This window comes from Brassica napus, chromosome C9 (assembly GCF_020379485.1).
Source record: "Brassica napus cultivar Da-Ae chromosome C9, Da-Ae, whole genome shotgun sequence".
Lineage (NCBI taxonomy): Eukaryota > Viridiplantae > Streptophyta > Magnoliopsida > Brassicales > Brassicaceae > Brassica > Brassica napus.
Genome location: NC_063452.1, coordinates 6103400 through 6121541, shown reverse-complemented (window position 1 = coordinate 6121541; position 18142 = coordinate 6103400). Strand labels below are relative to the sequence as shown.

Below are 18142 nucleotides of genomic sequence, written 5' to 3'. Positions count from 1 at the left end.
TGATAAACTAATCGTTGATCTGGACTATCAAAGCCACTTCACAATAAATAAGAACTATTGGTCCATTTGCACTTGCTTCACTGATGATGGTTATATCAGCTACAAACCTCGATATTAGTCGACAGACACCGCTATTAATGCATATAACTGCAAACAATAAATTAGTAAAATTATTAGTTTAGTACTGACAAGAACATGACTAAATCACTGATTTGTAAATCGAATCTTGCTTTCGCGTACCGTGTGAATTAGTTAAAGATCAGTGATGTAGTGAGTATACATGTTAATAAAGTTGGATTCATGGAATGGCACATGCATAAGCCTAATGGAGATACAAACTTTACCAATGGGATAATTAACAAAATATATGAAATCAAATACCAAATTTTTTATTAAATAATGGATTTTAGGGAGATTAGAGAACTTAGAAGTAAAGCAACATTTGGCCCCCATCATTGGACCATATCTGATTTGTTATATGATAGTATAATTTATTCTTTATTAAAAGGATTTTATAGTATAATATAATGATTATGATAGATCGACATGTGTGCTCATGTATACGCATATAAACAGTGTTGATTGAGAAGACGTTTTGGGTCATTGTTTGCGTCATACGACCATGTAACTTTTTTTTAAAAGACAATGTAATCAGGCGCTTTTATATTCTTAGATTTATTTTCTCAAAACCTTATTAATTTATTTTTATACCAAATTATATTTCTCATATTTTTCTATATCTTATTCTTTGTTAAAAGAATTATTCGAGAAGAGATTCTCGAAAAAAGAGAGAGACTACCCGGTAAATTAGTAATGAATTAATAAATAATAATTCAGGGAAAAAATAATATTTCAGGGGGTTCATGCCTAGGGCTCGGAAATGTCCTCACATGGTAGAAGAAGTAGATCCACTTATCCATTTGGGTATACAGGTGTAATAAGTTGGGTATTACAGTCAATATATTAGATAAATATTCGATGTTAATATAATATCGGCAACTATAATTGTTTTACAATGGAGATTAGACTCCTAATAGTCGACGAAACAAAAAACAAAGTATCCTAATCGTCTATGCCTTTGGCCTGTTCACCTACCAAAAAAGTTCGTGCAAGTACTTGACAAGTTGTCATCTAAGCATTCTGTATAAGTTTTCAGAAATATATGCTCGTTTTTGAAATATACTACAAATATTCAGAAATAGCTAATACGTGATAGATTGATAGCGCAGATTTATGGTCCGGTCTTCGGGTCACAAGTCTAGAAAAATCATATTCTCTCTTTTTTTCTTTCTTTGAAAAACACTTAGAGAGCAAGAAACAGTATCATGTATTAGATTCAAGAAAGGGTATTATAGAGTGATCATAACCGTTTACTCCATGCATGAAATGGAATAGTAAATAACGTATAGACATAACCGTTTACTCCAAACATTGTCTTGTTTCCTTTGGTTGTTTTGGCTACTACTAGTATCTGTGCGGCAGTAGGACACTCGGGTTTGCTGCTTTTTTTGTACGTTCATTTTTGGAAGGTTAGTTTCTTCGCGCCTTCGCGGTCTGCTTTCTCTGTATGAGTTTTCGGTTCAAGAGGTGTATATGATCACAGAAGATGGGGTTGGGACGGCAATCTTTAAGTCTAACTTTGAATGACGGTATCATCGCATGGAAGTTTAATTTCTCTTGTGCTGTCGATGGTGTATCTGTCTGGTTTGGTAGTACGCTCGTGCTTTGATTATCTGAGTCGGTGATATCTTGCATATTTGCATTGTTTTAAGTCTCCATTTTGCACATAATGATCATATAGATTAGGAATTTAGCATCTTTAGGATCCATATTGCATTCATATGTCTTTATCAGGTATTGGAGTGTCCTATGGAGTGATTGGGGGTAGGCCTGGAACTTTTATCCGAGATCCGGATTCGATCCGTGATCCGATCCGGATCCGATCCGAAAATCCGGATATCCGGAGAGGCCGAATCCGGATCCGGATAGTAAAATGTTGGATCCGTCAAAGCCGAATCCGGATCCAGATATCTTGATTTTTTAGTCCGGATATCCGGATCCGTAAATTTTATTAATAACTATTTCAAAAATAGTAATATCTATATATAAAAACTAATTTTATTTAATATATTTTCATTTTTATAATAGTATATATAAATTTTATGTAAATTTTGTAATATTATACATAGAAATAATTAAAAACATTATATATTTTTTTATTTTTAAATTTTTGTTAATATTTTATATATATATTAATATTATTTTTTATTTATTTTAAGGATCCAAATCCGGATCCGGATATCCGCCGGATATTATAATTTTTAGAAGGATATCCGACACCCGGATATCCGCGAACCCCGGATCCGGATAAGGATAGTAAAATTATGGATCCGCCGGATAAGGATCCGGATCCGGATATCTTAAAATTGCCCGGATACCCGATCCGTCCCAGGCCTAATTGGAGGTGTTTGGAAACATTTTGGTTAAAAAGGAGTGAAGAATGAACATTGTTCCGGATCAGACGAGTTCAACTCGGGTTAAGCCAACGCGGGTTCACTCACCCGCGTCGCCGAGTCGAGAGGACGCAACATGAGCTACAGCGCGGGTCGAACGACGCGGGATCCATTACCCGCGCGCATGAAGAAGCAGCATCATCGATGATCTAACGCGGCTTGGATCACGCGGGATGGCCTACCCGCACGCACGAGAATGGAGCTGCTCGACGTCTTGACGCGGGTTGAGCTCACGCGGGTTCCTTTACCCGCATCACGAAGAGAAGGAACCGATAGAGTCACGCGGGACGGAGCCACGCGGAATCGCCTACCCGCGCGCATGACGGAGAAGCCTCGACGATGATCCGACACGGGTTGGCTGACGCGGGTTGTGCCCGTCCATTTCTACCCGAGTCGAAACTTATCTTTAGTCGGATTTTAATGTTTTTAAGGGGCTTTTTAGACTTTTTAATGGAAACCATTAGGTTTACCAAAGACATATAAATACTCTTGTAATCCCAAAGTTGGGACTTATCTTGTTTTCTCTCTAATCAAAAAGGAACCTTTAGGTAAAAAGGTCTAATCTTGATCATTATCCTTTGTGATTGCTTTGTTAATTTGATCACTAATCATGATTAACACCAAATCATCATTGATTCTGGGGTTTATCATAAAGATTAGTGAGTAGTCATATTTGGATTCATGGGTTAGGGAGACTAAGGGTGATTAGACTAGATCTAAGGTGTTGTAGCACAGATCCATCTTGTTCCTTGCTAGTAAAGTGCTTTTAATGCAGTTTTAAAATGCAGTTTTAGAGTTAGCCTCTCTAAAGTTGAGCCTTAGGCATTTCACACCCGATAGGTGTTCGATGAAATGCCTGAACCAACTCTACTATGCTTTTAACACTCTTTACCAAAGAGATTTGATGTTAAAGGTGTTAAGATGGCTAATGGACTTGAAATTAATGATTGCTTAGATAATATTCAACCAAAGAGATTTGATGCTTGAGTTATCTTAGTGAATGAGCATTCATCTAGAGATAGAGTTTGTTTAGGATTGTGTCTAGGTCTAAGGTTAATAGATTGATTGAAAGATACCACATTTAGATTGAAACTTGATCACCCAAGGTCAATTCCCTTAGCCCATGAGTTCTCTCATCTCATAAGAAAGGAAAGCTTTGTTCTTTATTGCATTTTAGTAGTATTCTAGTTCAAAATCATCTCACCAATTGATAGCACTTAGATTAAGCATGGTCTTGCACTTCCTTTGCTTTAGAATCACTTCGAACTGGTTTGACATCCTTTATACTATAACATTTGATTAGGAGCCTTGAAAACTCCTAACATCATATTGGCGCCGTTGCCGGGGATCGAACCCGGGTCACCCGCGTGACAGGCGAGAATACTTACCACTATACTATAACGACGTTGCCAAATTCTAAGTTGATTGTGACATTGAGATTTAGTCACTTGCTTGAGACTAAGTCAGTTTTTGTTTAATTGTGTTATTGCTTCTCTTTCTTTTTTTCCCTTTGCATTTCAGGTGTATGATCACAAGAAGCAGAGGTGCAAAAAACCTAGTTCCAAGAGTGGAAGACATTAGAGCACTTGAGAGGGAGATTGCAAGACAGAGAAGAGAAGTAGAGCAACAGGCTCACTTGCAAAGGTTAGGATTTGATATGGAGAATCTGCCTCAAGATGGTGATGCCCTAGGGGGCATTGATCCAAGAGCTGATCACCTTCGACCACAGCGCCAGCCACAACATCCACCGCGCCAAGCTCGTGCCATTGGAGCATATGATCAACCTCACATTAATGGTCATAGGTTGGGAATCAGAGCACCACCAGTGGAGAACAACAACTTTGAGATCAAGTCAGGGCTGCTCAACACCATAGAGAACAACAAGTATCATGGCCTTGCTGCTGAAGATCCTTTTGATCACTTGTGCAAGTTTGATAAATATTGTGGCTTGTCCAAGACAAATGGTGTTTCTGAAGATGCTTTCAAGTTAAAGATGTTCCCTTTCTCTTTGGGAGACAAGGCACACCAGTGGGATAAGACTCTCCCAAGTGACACTGTCACTACTTGGGAAGAGTGTAAGAGAGCTTTCCTAGACAAGTTCTTCTCTACTTCAAGAACTGATAAGATCAGAAATGAAATCTTTGGGTTTCAACAGAAAGGTCTAGAGAGCTTCAGTGAAGCATGGGAGAGGTTCAAGGACTACTGTTCTCAATGCCCTCATCATAGTTTCAGCAAGGAGAGTTTGCTTAGCACCTTCTATAGAGGAGCTCTACCACAGTGCAGAAACAGGCTTGATACTGCCAGCAATGGTTTCTTCTTGGGAAGAACTGAGGAAGAGGCAGAAGAGCTGGTAGAGAACATGTCCAAGAGTGACTCGGTCTACAGTGAGGAGCATGATAGGGTCAACAGAAGTGATGATCAGCAGACAAAGAAAGAGATCAAGTCCTTGCAAGAGAAGATGGATTTGCTTCTTTCCAACCAAGCTAAACAGGAACAAATGAACTTTGTGGGTGGTCCTAGTCAAGAGGTTCCTCCTAAGGTCAATGAGGTCGATGGTTTGGAAGGCCAAGAAGAGCTATGCTTCATCAACAACAATGGTACTTGGTACATGAAGGAACCGAACTTTCAGTACAACAACTACCAACAAAGGTCTTACTCCAACAACCAACAAGGAGGATACCAACCAAAGCAGAACACTCAGCAAGGGAGCTATCAGCCGAGGCAAAACATCCCTCATGGTTTCAACAATCACAACAATCAGTCTACTCACGCTCAAGCAAGTTTTTCACAAGCTCCAGCTTCAGATACAAGTGTGGATGCAATGTTCAAGAAACTCTTAGATTTTCAGGCAAAGAATGAGAAAACAATGGGCTATGAGTTCAAGAACATTCACTCCAAGATTGATGGAAGCTACAATGAGCTCAACAACAAGATCCGTAATTTGGAGAACCAGTTTGCTTCTATGAACTCTCAGCCAACTCGACAACAAGGGTCATTACCTGGAAAGCCAGAGCAAAATCTCAAGGAACCAATGAAAGCAATCACCCTACGGAGTGGTAGAGAGTTGTCTCCAAGAGTTCTCACCAAGTATGGTGAAAAACAAGGTGGGGAAGTGGCCATCAACATTGATGAGGAAGTGGTGATTGTAGATGAGAAGGTTGATGAAGAGATTTTGGAAAAGATTGTTGAAGCTAAGGGTAAAGGGAAGGTTGGAGAGGAGAAGAGAACAGTGAGACATAGTGAAACAGCTACTCCAACGAAGGAATCCTCTTTTGTTCCTCCTCCCTATGAGCCAAAGCTGCCATTCCCTGGAAGATTCAAAAGACAGCTATTGGAGAAGTACAAGGCACTCTTTGAGAAACAAATGAGTGAAGTTCAGGTCACAATGCCCATCATTGATGCTTTCATGTTGGTCCCTCAGTACACCAAATTTTTGAAAGATGTTGTAGCTGCAAAGAAGAAAGAGATGGAGGGCATGATGATCCTTACCCACGAGTGCAGCGCCATTATCCAGAGGTTAGATGTTCCAAGGAAGCTAGTGGATCCAGGATGTTTCACCTTACCTTGTGCTCTAGGACCCATGGTGTTTGAGCGGTGTCTGTGCGATCTTGGAGCTAGTGTCAGCTTGATGTCTTTGTCTATTGCAAAGAAGCTTGGATTTACTCAATACAAGAAGTGTAAACTCTCTTTGGTGTTGGCTGATAGATCAGTGAAGATTCCTGTTGGTATCTTAGAAGACTTTCCCTTGATGGTTGGTAACTTTGAGATCCCTACTGATTTTGTTGTGTTGGAGATGGGGGAGGAAGCCCAAGACGCTTTGATCTATGGAAGACCATTCTTAGCCACAGCAGGAGCTATTGTGAATGTTAGAAAATGAAAGATTGATCTTCATCTTGGACAAGGGAACATCCTCCACTTTGACATCAATGAAGTGATGAAGAGGCCAACCATCCAGAACCAAGTTTTCTACATAGATGAAATGGATGCTCTAGCTGATGAGCTTCTAGAGGAGTTGGCACTTGAAGACCCTATACAACATGCTTTAACAATTGAAAGAGAGGTCCAAGTGATTGATAACAAGGAAAGCGATGCCTATGTGAAGGTGCTGGATTCTCACAAGGGGATTGGTGGTGAGGATCAAAATGAGGAGCTTACACATGGGATTCAACATGCTGCCTCAACTACTCAACACGAAGACAGTCACCAAGAGGACTGGAGTGAACTCAAGGCGCCTAAAGTGGAGCTTAAACCTCTTCTCCAAGGTGTAAGGTATGCTTTTCTTGGCCCTAATGAGACTTGCCCTGTCATAGTGAGTAGTGAACTGAATGAAAATGAATTGTCTAAACTTTTGAATGAACTTAAAAAGTATAGAAAGGCAATAGGCTACTCACTAGATGATATTAAAGGTTTATCACCTTCTTTATGCATGCATAGGATACATCTAGAGGATGAATCTATGACTTCTATAGAACATCAAAGAAGGTTGAACCCCAACTTGAAAGATGTTGTTAAGAAGGAGATTCTAAAACTCCTAGATGAAGGAGTAATCTATCATATTTCGGATAGCAAATGAGTGTCTCCTGTGCATGTTGTTCCAAAGAAGGGTAGAATAACTGTGGTTAAAAATGATAAGAATAAACTAATTCCAACAAGAACAATTAAAAGACATAGGATGTGCATAGATTATAGAAAATTAAACTCAACATCTAGAAATGATCATTTTCCATTGCCATTCATTGATCAAATGCTTGAGAGACTTGCAAATCATCCCTATTATTGTTTTCTTGATGGGTATTCAGGAATCTTCCAAATACCCATACATCCAAATGATCAAGAGAAAACAACATTCACATGCTCTTATGGTACCTTTGCTTATCGAAGGATGCCATTTGGGCTATGTAATGCTCCAGCCACCTTCCAAAGGTGCATAATGTCTATTTTCTCTGATCTTATAGAAGATGTTGTGGAGGTGTTCACGGATGACTTCTCTGTCTACGGATCTTCATTTTCTGCTTGTTTGTCCAATCTTAGCAGTGTCCTAAAGCAATGTGAAGACACCAACCTTGTGCTGAACTGGAAAAAGTGTCACTTCATGGTTAAAGAAGGGATTGTGCTTGGACACAAGATTTCAGAGAAAGGGATTGAGGTGGGCAAGGCTAAGATTGAAGTGATGGTTGGGTTAGCTCCACCAAAGACAGTGAAAGACATTAGAAGCTTCCTTGGTCATGCTGGGTTCTATAGAAGATTCATCAAAGACTTCTCCATGATAGCTAGGCCAATGACTAATCTTCTATGCAAGGAAGCTGCATTCAACTTTAATTGGGAATGTCTAGAAGCATTCAAGAAGTTGAAGGACAAGCTGGTTAGTGCCCCCATTGTGCAGCCACCAGATTGGGATCTCCCCTTTGAGATCATGTGTGATGCTAGTGACTATGCTGTGGGAGCTCTTCTTGGCCAAAAAAAGGACAAGAAGACTCATGTGATCTAATATGCGAGTAAAACTCTTGATGAAGCCCAAATGAAGTATGCTACAACTGAGAAGGAGCTGCTAGCCATTGTCTATGCCTTTGAGAAGTTCAGAAGCTATTTGGTTGGGTCAAAAGTCATAGTCTACACTGATCATGCTGCATTAAGACACCTCATGGACAAGAAGGATGCTAAGCCAAGGCTGTTGAGGTAGATCTTGCTGCTATAAGAGTTTGACCTTGAGATCAAAGACAAGCCAGGAGTTGAGAATGGTGTAGCTGATCATTTGTCTAGATTGAAGATTGAGTGTGAGATCCCCATTGATGAAGGGCTTCCAGAAGAACAAATCATGGCAATTAGAGCAGTGGTAGCAGTTTGTGACACTGGAAAGAAGCTTGAAGAGGTAAAGGCAAATGAAGAGAAAGGTCCTTGGTATGCTGATTTGGTGAACTACTTAGCTTGTGGAAGAGAGCCAATGGGTCTTGCAGGATATGCCAAGAAGAAGTTCTACAAAGATGTGAAAATATACTATTGGGATGAGCCTTACCTCTACATACTCTGTAGAGATCAACTCTATAGAAGAGTAGTAGCTGAAGAAGAAGTTGATGGGATCCTTACACATTGTCATGGGTCATCCTATGGAGGTCATTTCGCCATTTTCAAGACTGTTTCAAAGGTGCTACAAGCTGGGTTTTGGTGGCCTCATATGTTCAAGGACACTCAAGACTTTGTCTCTAAGTGTGATTCATGCCAAAGGAAATGGAACATCACCAAAAGGAATTAGATGCCTCAAAACCCAATTCTAGAGGTGGAGGTGTTTGATGTGTGGGGTATTGATTTCATGGGACCATTCCCATCATCTTATGGCAATAAATACATCCTCGTAGCTGTTGACTACGTCTCCAAGTGGGTGGAAGCTATAGCAAGTCCCACCAATGATTCTAGAGTGGTGATCAAGACATTCAAGAGCACCATCTTTCCAGGATTTGGAGTTCCAAGAGTTATGATCAGTGATGGAGGATCTCATTTCATCAACAAGCTGTTTGAGAATCTTCTCAAGAAGAATGGTGTGAAGCATAAGGTTGCAACCCCTTACCATCCTCAAACAAGTGGTCAAGTTGAGATCTCCAACAGAGAAATCAAGCCTATTTTGGAGAAAATTGTGGGAACTACAAGAAAGGATTGGTCTATCAAGCTAGATGATGCACTTTGGACTTATAGGACAGCTTATAAGACTCCTTTGAGAACCACACCTTTCAACCTTGTGTATGGAAAGGCTTGTCATCTACCAGTTGAGCTTGAGTACAAGGAATTGTGGGCTGTTAAGTTGCTGAATTTTGACATCAAGAGTGCCAAGGAGAAAAGACTTCTCCAACTCAATGAGCTTGATGAGATTAGACTGGATGCTTTTGAGAACTCAAGGATTTACAAGGAGAAAACCAAAGCTTTTCATGACAAGAGGATCTTGAAGAGAGAATTCAGTGCTGGAGATCACGTGCTTCTCTACAACTCTAGACTGAAATTGTTTCCCAGGAAGCTCAAGTCAAGATGGTCCGGTCCTTTCAAGATCAAGGAAGTTAGGCCATATGGGGCAGTTGTGTTATAGAACAGGAATGGTGGAGACTTCACAGTCAATGGACAAAGAGTTAAGCTCTACATGGAAAACACAATGAAGATGAAAGGAATCTCGGTTTCACTCTCCGACCCCGTTACCACCTAGCCAAAGGGAAGCAAAGTCAAGCTAGAGACTTAAAACAAGCTCACTTGGGAGGAAGTTTCATGTCTATCCTTGTACATACTTCACTAAAAAAAAAAAAAAAAAAAACGCGGGATAGGTGGCGCGGGGTCTTTTACCCGCTCGTACGAATTTGGTCGGAGACAGCAATCCGACGCGGGATGACCCACGCGGGTTGTCTTACCCGCGTCGCTTCGTCGTAGGCTCGACGCGGGATGGATCGACGCGGGATGGATTGACGCGGGATGCCTTACCCGTTCGTGCGAATTGAGAGTTCGTCGTTGGCCCGACGCGGGGACGACGACGCGGAGTGAAGCCATTTCTTCCTACCCGCGTCCGCTCAAGTCAAACCCGCTCAGGTATGGTTTCTCACCCTAAACCTGGGATCCCAACCCGATTCAACCCTGAAAACCTACCCCGCGTCTCTCTCTCCACCTTTTCCTCTATCTCTCTTTCACAAAACATCAAAACCTCCCACACCTTATCACCCCATATCTTACTCAATTCTCCACCAAATCACTCCATTCTTCTTCCTAAATCCAAGCTTTCGCCCATGTAGTCTGTTTTCTTGATTCAACTTGTCATTTCCTTTCATCCAAAGCAAGGTAATGTATCACAAAGATCAATTTCGTAGGCCTCATGAACCCTAGAAATTTGAACTTGAAATTTGATCTTTCTCTTTCTTGATTCTTGTGAAATAGACTAGGGAAAGCTTATATATCCTGTTGGGTTGTTGATTCTATGGTGAATTTGAGTTGAATTTGAACTTTGAAAATTAAGGTTCATGAGATTTGGAGATTTTTCGAAACTACTATAATTCCATATGACTTTGGCTTGGTTTGGTTAGTTAGGGTGTTTGAGAGCTTAATTAGAGAACTTTCTGATTGAAGAACTCATTTGATACTTAAATTTTGCTCAAAAGCTTTATTCTTTGCTTACATCCATCTCTTGTGGCCTTATATCAATAGCTTGTGTGCAATGTGATAGTTTTGCTTAAGCTAAGCGATCATGAACTGAATTCACATTTGCATTATCAAGTTTTCTACTTCCATTTGCTTATCCTTTTCCAAGGTTTGAAATTTTCAGGTACAAATGGGGAGAAAGGATCAACACAAGATAGAGACTGAGAAACAAGAACTTGCCAAGCAAGAGACTGCTAGACATGGGAAGCCTTTAACCTCCGAATCTACAGCGGGAGAAACTTCTAGGCAACAAGCCTTGGCAGCAAAGAAGAGAGATGGCAAGCGGTTGTAACTGCCGAGGGAGTAGATGCTAGTGGTAGACGATCAGCCCCTTCCAAGAGGTCTAAGGAGCCAAAGGACAAGGGGATAGCTCTTCCTCAAGAGGAAGAAAATGAAGACATCACTGAAGGAGACCAAGCTCCCCTCAAAAAAGCCAAAGTGTCTAAAGGGAAGAAGGTTGATACTGAGAGGGATAGACACAAACTGAAGATGAGCTATATGGGCATTTGAAGAATGGTGTGTTGTGGCCCCCAACTCGATTTGCGGATATCAAAATTATGGAAGAGTTGGACATAGGTGACGACATTAAGCAAATGTTGGAGCACATGAACATGCAGAGCTTCTTCACTATGGCCTACCCTACCTATGAAGACGAGTCATGTCAGTTCTTGGCATCGTTAGAGGCCACCTTTCACACCACCAAACATGTGCGGCAGGGATAGAGAAAGATCAAATTCAAGATCCGAGGGAAGGTTTACTACATGACCTTCAAGGAGATTGGACAATCACTTGGTCTTAAAGATTTGGAGGAATCATCCATCCCCATACCTTATGATGCAACTAGGGAGGAGAACATTGCCAAAATGGTTTGGAAGGTGTTGGCGGGGAAGAGTCGCAAAGCCAGCCGCGACAAGAACGCTTCCATTCGCCATCCTTTCGTGCGCTATCTCCACCGGTTGATTGTCCACACCATTTTCCCAAGGAAAGAAACATGCACTGTTAATGATGAGGAACTACAACTTCTTCACCAAACCGTCCAACATTATGCTCACCCATCTCAGTTGCCTCTTGTCAGCACTGATTTCTACAAGAATTTTGGAATGATGGGATTCTTTGTGAAACGCCTCATCCACTACAAAGAGTGGGCTTGGACAACAAGTGACTCTGAACCTCAGATTCGAATTGGTGGTTTGATAACTCCATTGCTTAAGTTCAAGGATATATCCTTAGAAGATGATCCAATTGGTCCCGCTTTCATGGATGGGAGCTACTTGAAGAAAGCTCAGTACTTCAGTGGAAGATTCGAGGGAACTTATGTCTACTCTTAACTACAGTCTACAAAGGAGGTTGAAATGCTTCTCCCAAATTGGAACCTCACAAGTTTGACGCGACCAGGAGCTATTAGCTTTGATATTGGGGAAGAGCACCTCCTTGGACCCCATGGTCCTCTAGGCCCCATGAGATCTCCCAAGAGGAAGAAGACTGCAGATAGATGTGATGTGTTCCAAGAAAACACTTCCGGTTTAAACTCTAAGCTCTTCTATGGTCCTCCTCGTTACCACTTTGAGCAACGTCCAGGAGCCTTACCCAATGGTCCCCTTCGCCAAGCTCATGAGCATATTGGCAACCTCCAAAGGTGGAACAAAGCTCAGGACAGAACCATCTTCAAGCTCAAAGCCAAATGTAAGGAGTTGAGTAAGACTGTGAAGAGGCAAGCAGAAGCTTCAGCTCAGTTCATGAAGAAGGTGGCTGATATACTAACTAGAGGAGATGTGGCAAGATGCTCATCATCAGACTTTAACTTCCTTACCCCCCAGCCGCAACCCCCAATAGATCCTTTGGCACTTTGTTTCCCCGCCACCAAGAAATAGCTGCTCCGCCGGAAGCGAAACCCACCAGCTCAACCATCCGATTCAGGAAACAAGTCTCCATCCCTTGCCTCAACAGATAAGGAAGCTGACACCAATGATGAGGCATCAGCCTCTTCCCACGCTCTATATTGAGGTACTCCTCCACCTTTCCATTGTATATACCAGTTTTTCTTTGCATTTTTCTCTCTTTTCGGTATCTCCTTCAACTTCCTAACACATAGACTATGGGAACTAAGTTTGGGGGATGTACCAAGTATTTGATCATGTTTTCTCTGATGATTTGAGTCTCACGCATTGCATTGTACATACATATATGCATAGAAAAACTAAAAAATTTTGAAAAACACAAAAAGAAACATGTAGTTGCATCACTTGCACTTTTAGGATTGAGTCTAGAGCATATAGGTTGCATTCACTTGCATTGGGAACAATGATTTAAAATACCTTGTAAAGTAACTATTGTCTAGAACTAAAAGTGACACCCTAGTTAAACATATCAAGTAGCTTAAGCATCTCTTGAAAGCCTTGCACGTTTCGAGCCTTGAAAACTCTTCTTGAAACTTGTTTGCTTGCTTGATATTGACAATGTTCTTAAGATCAGCTCCAATATGAACTTGGCTTGAATGAACTTAATCTCTCTTGCATATGGCATTTGCATACTTGATCATGGATCTCATACACATTTGGGTTATCTTATTCCTGTATACCAATCTCTGTTAACCCAAATGGCACTCCACACCCTACAACCCTGACCATTCGTTGAGACCAAACATTGATTTGCATGAGTGAGGCCTCTTTTGATAGCTTGTCATGTGCAAAATATTGAGAGTATTGGAGGCGACATAGGTTTATTCTCATCTCTTGCTAACACAAAGAGTTAGTAGTTGGGGATGGTGAGAGGGGTTTGTGTGTTCCAAATTTCAATATCTTGGGTTTGGGAGTGAGAAAGGTGAGAGAGATGAGCAAAAGAGTACAAATAGAAAAAGAAAACTCTAGGGACAAAAAGGAAAGTATGAAGCTCTAGATTATGTGACAAAGAACCTTCTCCCTTATAAGAAAAAAAAAAAAAGAATCAAAGAGAAGGTGGGGAAGGAAATGAGAAAGAGTTAGAGCTTGTAAAAAGTGAATTAAAGTCCCTAGTGGTTGAGTCAAAAGATTTGTTCATTGGGTGAGTGATTTGAGGGGTTTATTTTGGTTTTGAGATGATGATAAAAATAGTAGAACTTGTGATCACTTATAAGAAAGGGGGTATAATGATGAGAATGAATCTATGTATGCATGAGTTGCTTCTAATCTTAGATAAATTTTGCATAATGATCAAGCTCCTTGTTTTTGAGTGATAACCACCTTGAAATGATAACATTTGAACCCTTCTCTTCATTCATATTAGACCATTGCTTACCTAGCCAAATGATTGAGATCATGTGCCCATTTGTGAGAATTCACCTTGTGTGCGTGTGTGTGAACCAATGTGAGAGCTGGTTGAAGGGATTTGTTAGTTGATGATGAGTATTGCGACTTGTGTAGAGGCATAAGAGTAGAGATATGCCTAGAGAAGCTAGAGTATAATAAGAGAGTTGCTCATGCTATTTGCTATGTTTCTTTAGGATTTTAAGTTGAGTGCTAGGAAGTGTTACTTTTGGCTATGAGTTCCCACCTTCAAACCTCTCTCCTATATGAGTTCTTGCAAGTTCACTTGAGGACAAGTAAAGAACAAGTTTGGGGGAGTTGATATCTTGCATATCTTGCATTGTTTTAAGTCTCCATTTTGCACATAATGATCATATAGATTAGGAATTTAGCATCTTTAGGATCCATATTGCATTCATATGTCTTTATCAGGTATTGGAGTGTCGTATGGAGTGATTGGAGGTGTTTGGAAACATTTTGGTTAAAAAGGAGTGAAGAATGAACATTGTTCCGGATCAGACGAGTTCAACTCGGGTTAAGCCAACGCGGGTTCACTCACCCGCGTCGCCGAGTCAAGAGGACGCAACATGAGCTCCAGCGCAGGTCAAACGACGCGGGATCCATTACCCGTGTGCATGAAGAAGCAGCATCATCGACGATCCAACGCGGCTTGGATCACACAGGATGGCCTACCGCACGCACGAGAATGGAGCTGCTCGACGTCTTGACGCGGGTTGAGCTCACGCGGGTTCCCTTACCCGCGTCACGAAGAGAAGGAACCGATAGAGTCACGCGGGACGGAGCCACGGGGGATCGCCTACCTGTGCGCATGACGGAGAAGCCTCGACGACGATCCGACGCAGATTGGCTGACGCAGGTTGTGCCCGTCCATTTCTACCCGAGTTGAAATTTATCTTTAGTCGGATTTTAATGTTTTTAAGGGGCTTTTTAGACTTTTTAATGGAAACCATTAGGTTTACCAAAGACATATAAATACTCTTGTAATCCCAAAGTTGGGACTTATCTTGTTTTCTCTCTAATCAAAAAAGAACCTTTAGGTAAAAAGATCGAATCTTGATCATTACCTTTTGTGATTGCTTTGTTAATTTGATCACTAATCATGATTAACACCAAATCATCATTGATTCTGGGGTTTATCATGAAGATTAGTGAGTAGTCATATTTGGATTCATGGGTTAGGGAGACTAACGGTGATTAGGCTAGATCTAAGGTGTTGTAGCACAGATCCATCTTGTTCCTTGCTAGTAAAGTGCTTTTAATGCAGTTTTAGAGTTGGCCTCTCTAAAGTTGAGCCTTAGGCATTTCACACCCGATAGATGTTCGATGAAATGTCTGAACCAACTCTACTATGCTTTTAACACTCTTTACCAAAGAGATTTGATGTTAAAGGTGTTAAGATGGCTAATGGACTTGAAATTAATGATTGCTTAGATAATATTCAACCAAAGAGATTTGATGCTTGAGTTATCTTAGTGAATGAACATTCGTCTAGAGATAGAGTTTGTTTAGGATTGTGTCTAGGTCTAAAGTTAATAGATTGATTGAAAGATACCACCTTTAGATTGAAACTTGATCACCCAAGGTCAATTCTCTTAGCCCATGAGTTCTCCCATCTCATAAGAAAGGAAATCTTTGTTCTTTATTGCATTTTAGTAGTATTCTAGTTCAAAATCATCTCACCAATTGATAGCACTTAGATTAAGCATGGTCTTGCACTTCCTTTGCTTTAGAATCACTTAGAACTGGTTTAAAATCCTTTATACTATAACATTTGATTAGGAGCTTTGAAAACTCCTAACATCAGTCGGTTTGTGTTGGGATGGGTTGTTGGAAGCTGCAGTAACCGTAGCTTCTAGGTTTGAGGGCGTCTATCTCTCGGTAGCTCGTGGCAACCGGCTACTTTATTTCCGGCCTTCCGACCTTGTTTAGTCTTAACTCGTCTCGTTGCTTAGCTAGTAAATAGGATGGCCGATCTTCTTTGGTTTTATCCCCTATTCGGAATCGCGCTACGCGCTATCCATGCGGCGATTCTGGACCTAGCGAGTTGTTAAAAAATCGGGATAAACTCGGGGGTATACGTAGGGAGTAATTTTTAGTAAGTTTTTAATTATAAAATATACAAAAGAAACATTAAATACCAAGTTAAATTATATATCATAATTGTTGTTTCTTAAAGCACACATCTAATACAAAAAAAAATAACCCACTCACAAGAATCACCAAAAAATATAGTTTTGACCATGAGAAGAAGCAAAAAATATGAAGGATTTTATCTTCTAATCCTATTCTTCTTGAAAGATCAGCATAATATATAATCTTGATCTTGTAGGGGTCTTGTAGATGTGCTAAAAGTTAGAACTTGGCATTTGGAAACCTGAAATGAAAGAGACAAAGACAAGTTAAATCATGCAAACAGCAAGTTCAATACAACTTAATTCACTAGTTAAAAACAGCAAGTTCAAGACAAGGTAACTCTAACTTCACGAACCCACCAAAACTAATTAAAAAAAGAAAAAATTGCAAGTCATAAGATAAACAAAGAGAAGAGATATGATTTTTTGGTACCTTAGTTTACTATGCTATTTGTGAGTCACGAAAGACTGGATCCTCTTGGTATACATCTGGTTCGAACTCCATGTCCATCATGTCTTCTTCTTCAGATTCAAAGTTATCATCATAGAGTTCTCTTATCCTTGGAGCTTGGGTAGTAAGCACAAAATTGACATCATTATCCAACTCTTCAACACGGCCCACAAGCCAATCTCCGACAGCATCTTCATTACCATCATCTAGGATCAGTGTTTTTAAAACCGGACCGGCTAGCGAACCGAAATTTTTTTGGATCATGGGTCATTGTGGTTCGACCGGGCCTGAACCGGGTTTGATCGGGTTTACTTAGATTAAACTAAATTTAATGATATTTTATAAATAATATGCATATTTTTTTCAAAAAATAAATCATATCAAATAAAATGTTCAAATAGCCATATTGTGTAGAAAAACTTAAAAATAACAATTAAAATCTAAAATCAATATGAAAAGTACATTTAAACTTTATTCGCAGATCTTATCACTCTACATCTTCATCACCTTTTAAAAAAAGTATATACACATTTATATTTTGACATACAAATTTCAGAAACGAAAATGTTTCAATGATTTAAAGTCTTCAAAACAAGTGATCATGAAATATTTTTTTTTTAAAGTGAGAAGTAGACAAAAAAAATATCTTGACGTGAATATTAAACTTTGTGAATCTTGTAATTTATGAGTTGTAGAGAAGACAAAAGAAAAAGACGAGAGACGAAAAAGGAAGAAAAATGAATTGTTTCATTAACAAAATTTTAGCTTATATACAAACTGGGGTTTGGCCGGTTCATTGGGTCGCCGGTTCCCAGGTTTTTGACGGTTCGATAGGGATTTTTAAATGGTTCGATTTTAGTTGGGTTTTAGCCTTAACCCAACCCGGATTATTTTCAGTTCATGGTTCAATCCGGTCCGACCGCCGGTTTGGTCCGGGTTTAAAAACACTGTCTAGGATCACATCAACATTGCCTTCTCTAATCTTTTTCTGCTTATCAAAAAGCCTTGCATTAAAGTGGACATAGACTAGACTGTTGAGGCGGTTTACATCTAATATGTTCCTTTTCTTAGTGTGGATCTGCAACATGAGTTGAGCCATTTATTGTACACACTACTAGACACATGAAATAAAAATCAAAGAAGCAGGTAGACTAACCCCTTCGAAACTGGTCCAATTTCTTTCACATCCAGAAGAACTAGAGGTCAAGGCAAGGATTCTAGTAGCCAGTTTCTGCAAGGTTGGCACATCACATCCGTATGTTGCCCACCAATTACCGGTCATAAAAAATTAAACAGGTTAAACTATGAAATGGACAATTAATCAAGTAAAAAATATTTTAAGCCAAAACATACCCGGTTCAAACTTTTCATCATTCTTTTCATATCCTTTTAGTGCTAACAGTCTACCAAAAGGACCACTTTTATTATTGTAAAGACTAATCTCATAATTAACAACCAAGTTTTGTTTCACAAATTCTCCATGATAGAAAGTTTCCACATACTTGATGAATCCTTCTCAAACCTCTATGTCATACTGGATAGTGGGGTATTTTGTAGAAATAATAAGGGTTAAGGAAGTAA

The 18142-nt window shown here is 40.0% G+C and overlaps 1 protein-coding gene and 1 non-coding gene across 2 annotated transcripts; one reads left to right on the top strand and one right to left on the bottom strand.

Moving 5' to 3' along the window:
* The first annotated feature begins 4170 nt into the window (after positions 1-4170).
* LOC111209375 lies at positions 4171-6390 on the top strand. The gene is made up of 6 exons (XM_048767605.1): positions 4171-4309; positions 4388-4658; positions 4740-5361; positions 5467-5892; positions 5974-6107; positions 6219-6390. Exons 1-6 carry the CDS (start codon positions 4171-4173, stop codon positions 6388-6390), a joined length of 1764 nt encoding a protein of 587 aa, XP_048623562.1.
* On the bottom strand, positions 4636-4742 carry LOC125593800. Its single transcript, XR_007329691.1, has one exon. It is a non-coding gene; the product is annotated as a small nucleolar RNA R71 (small nucleolar RNA).
* Positions 6391-18142: the final 11752 nt, after the last annotated feature.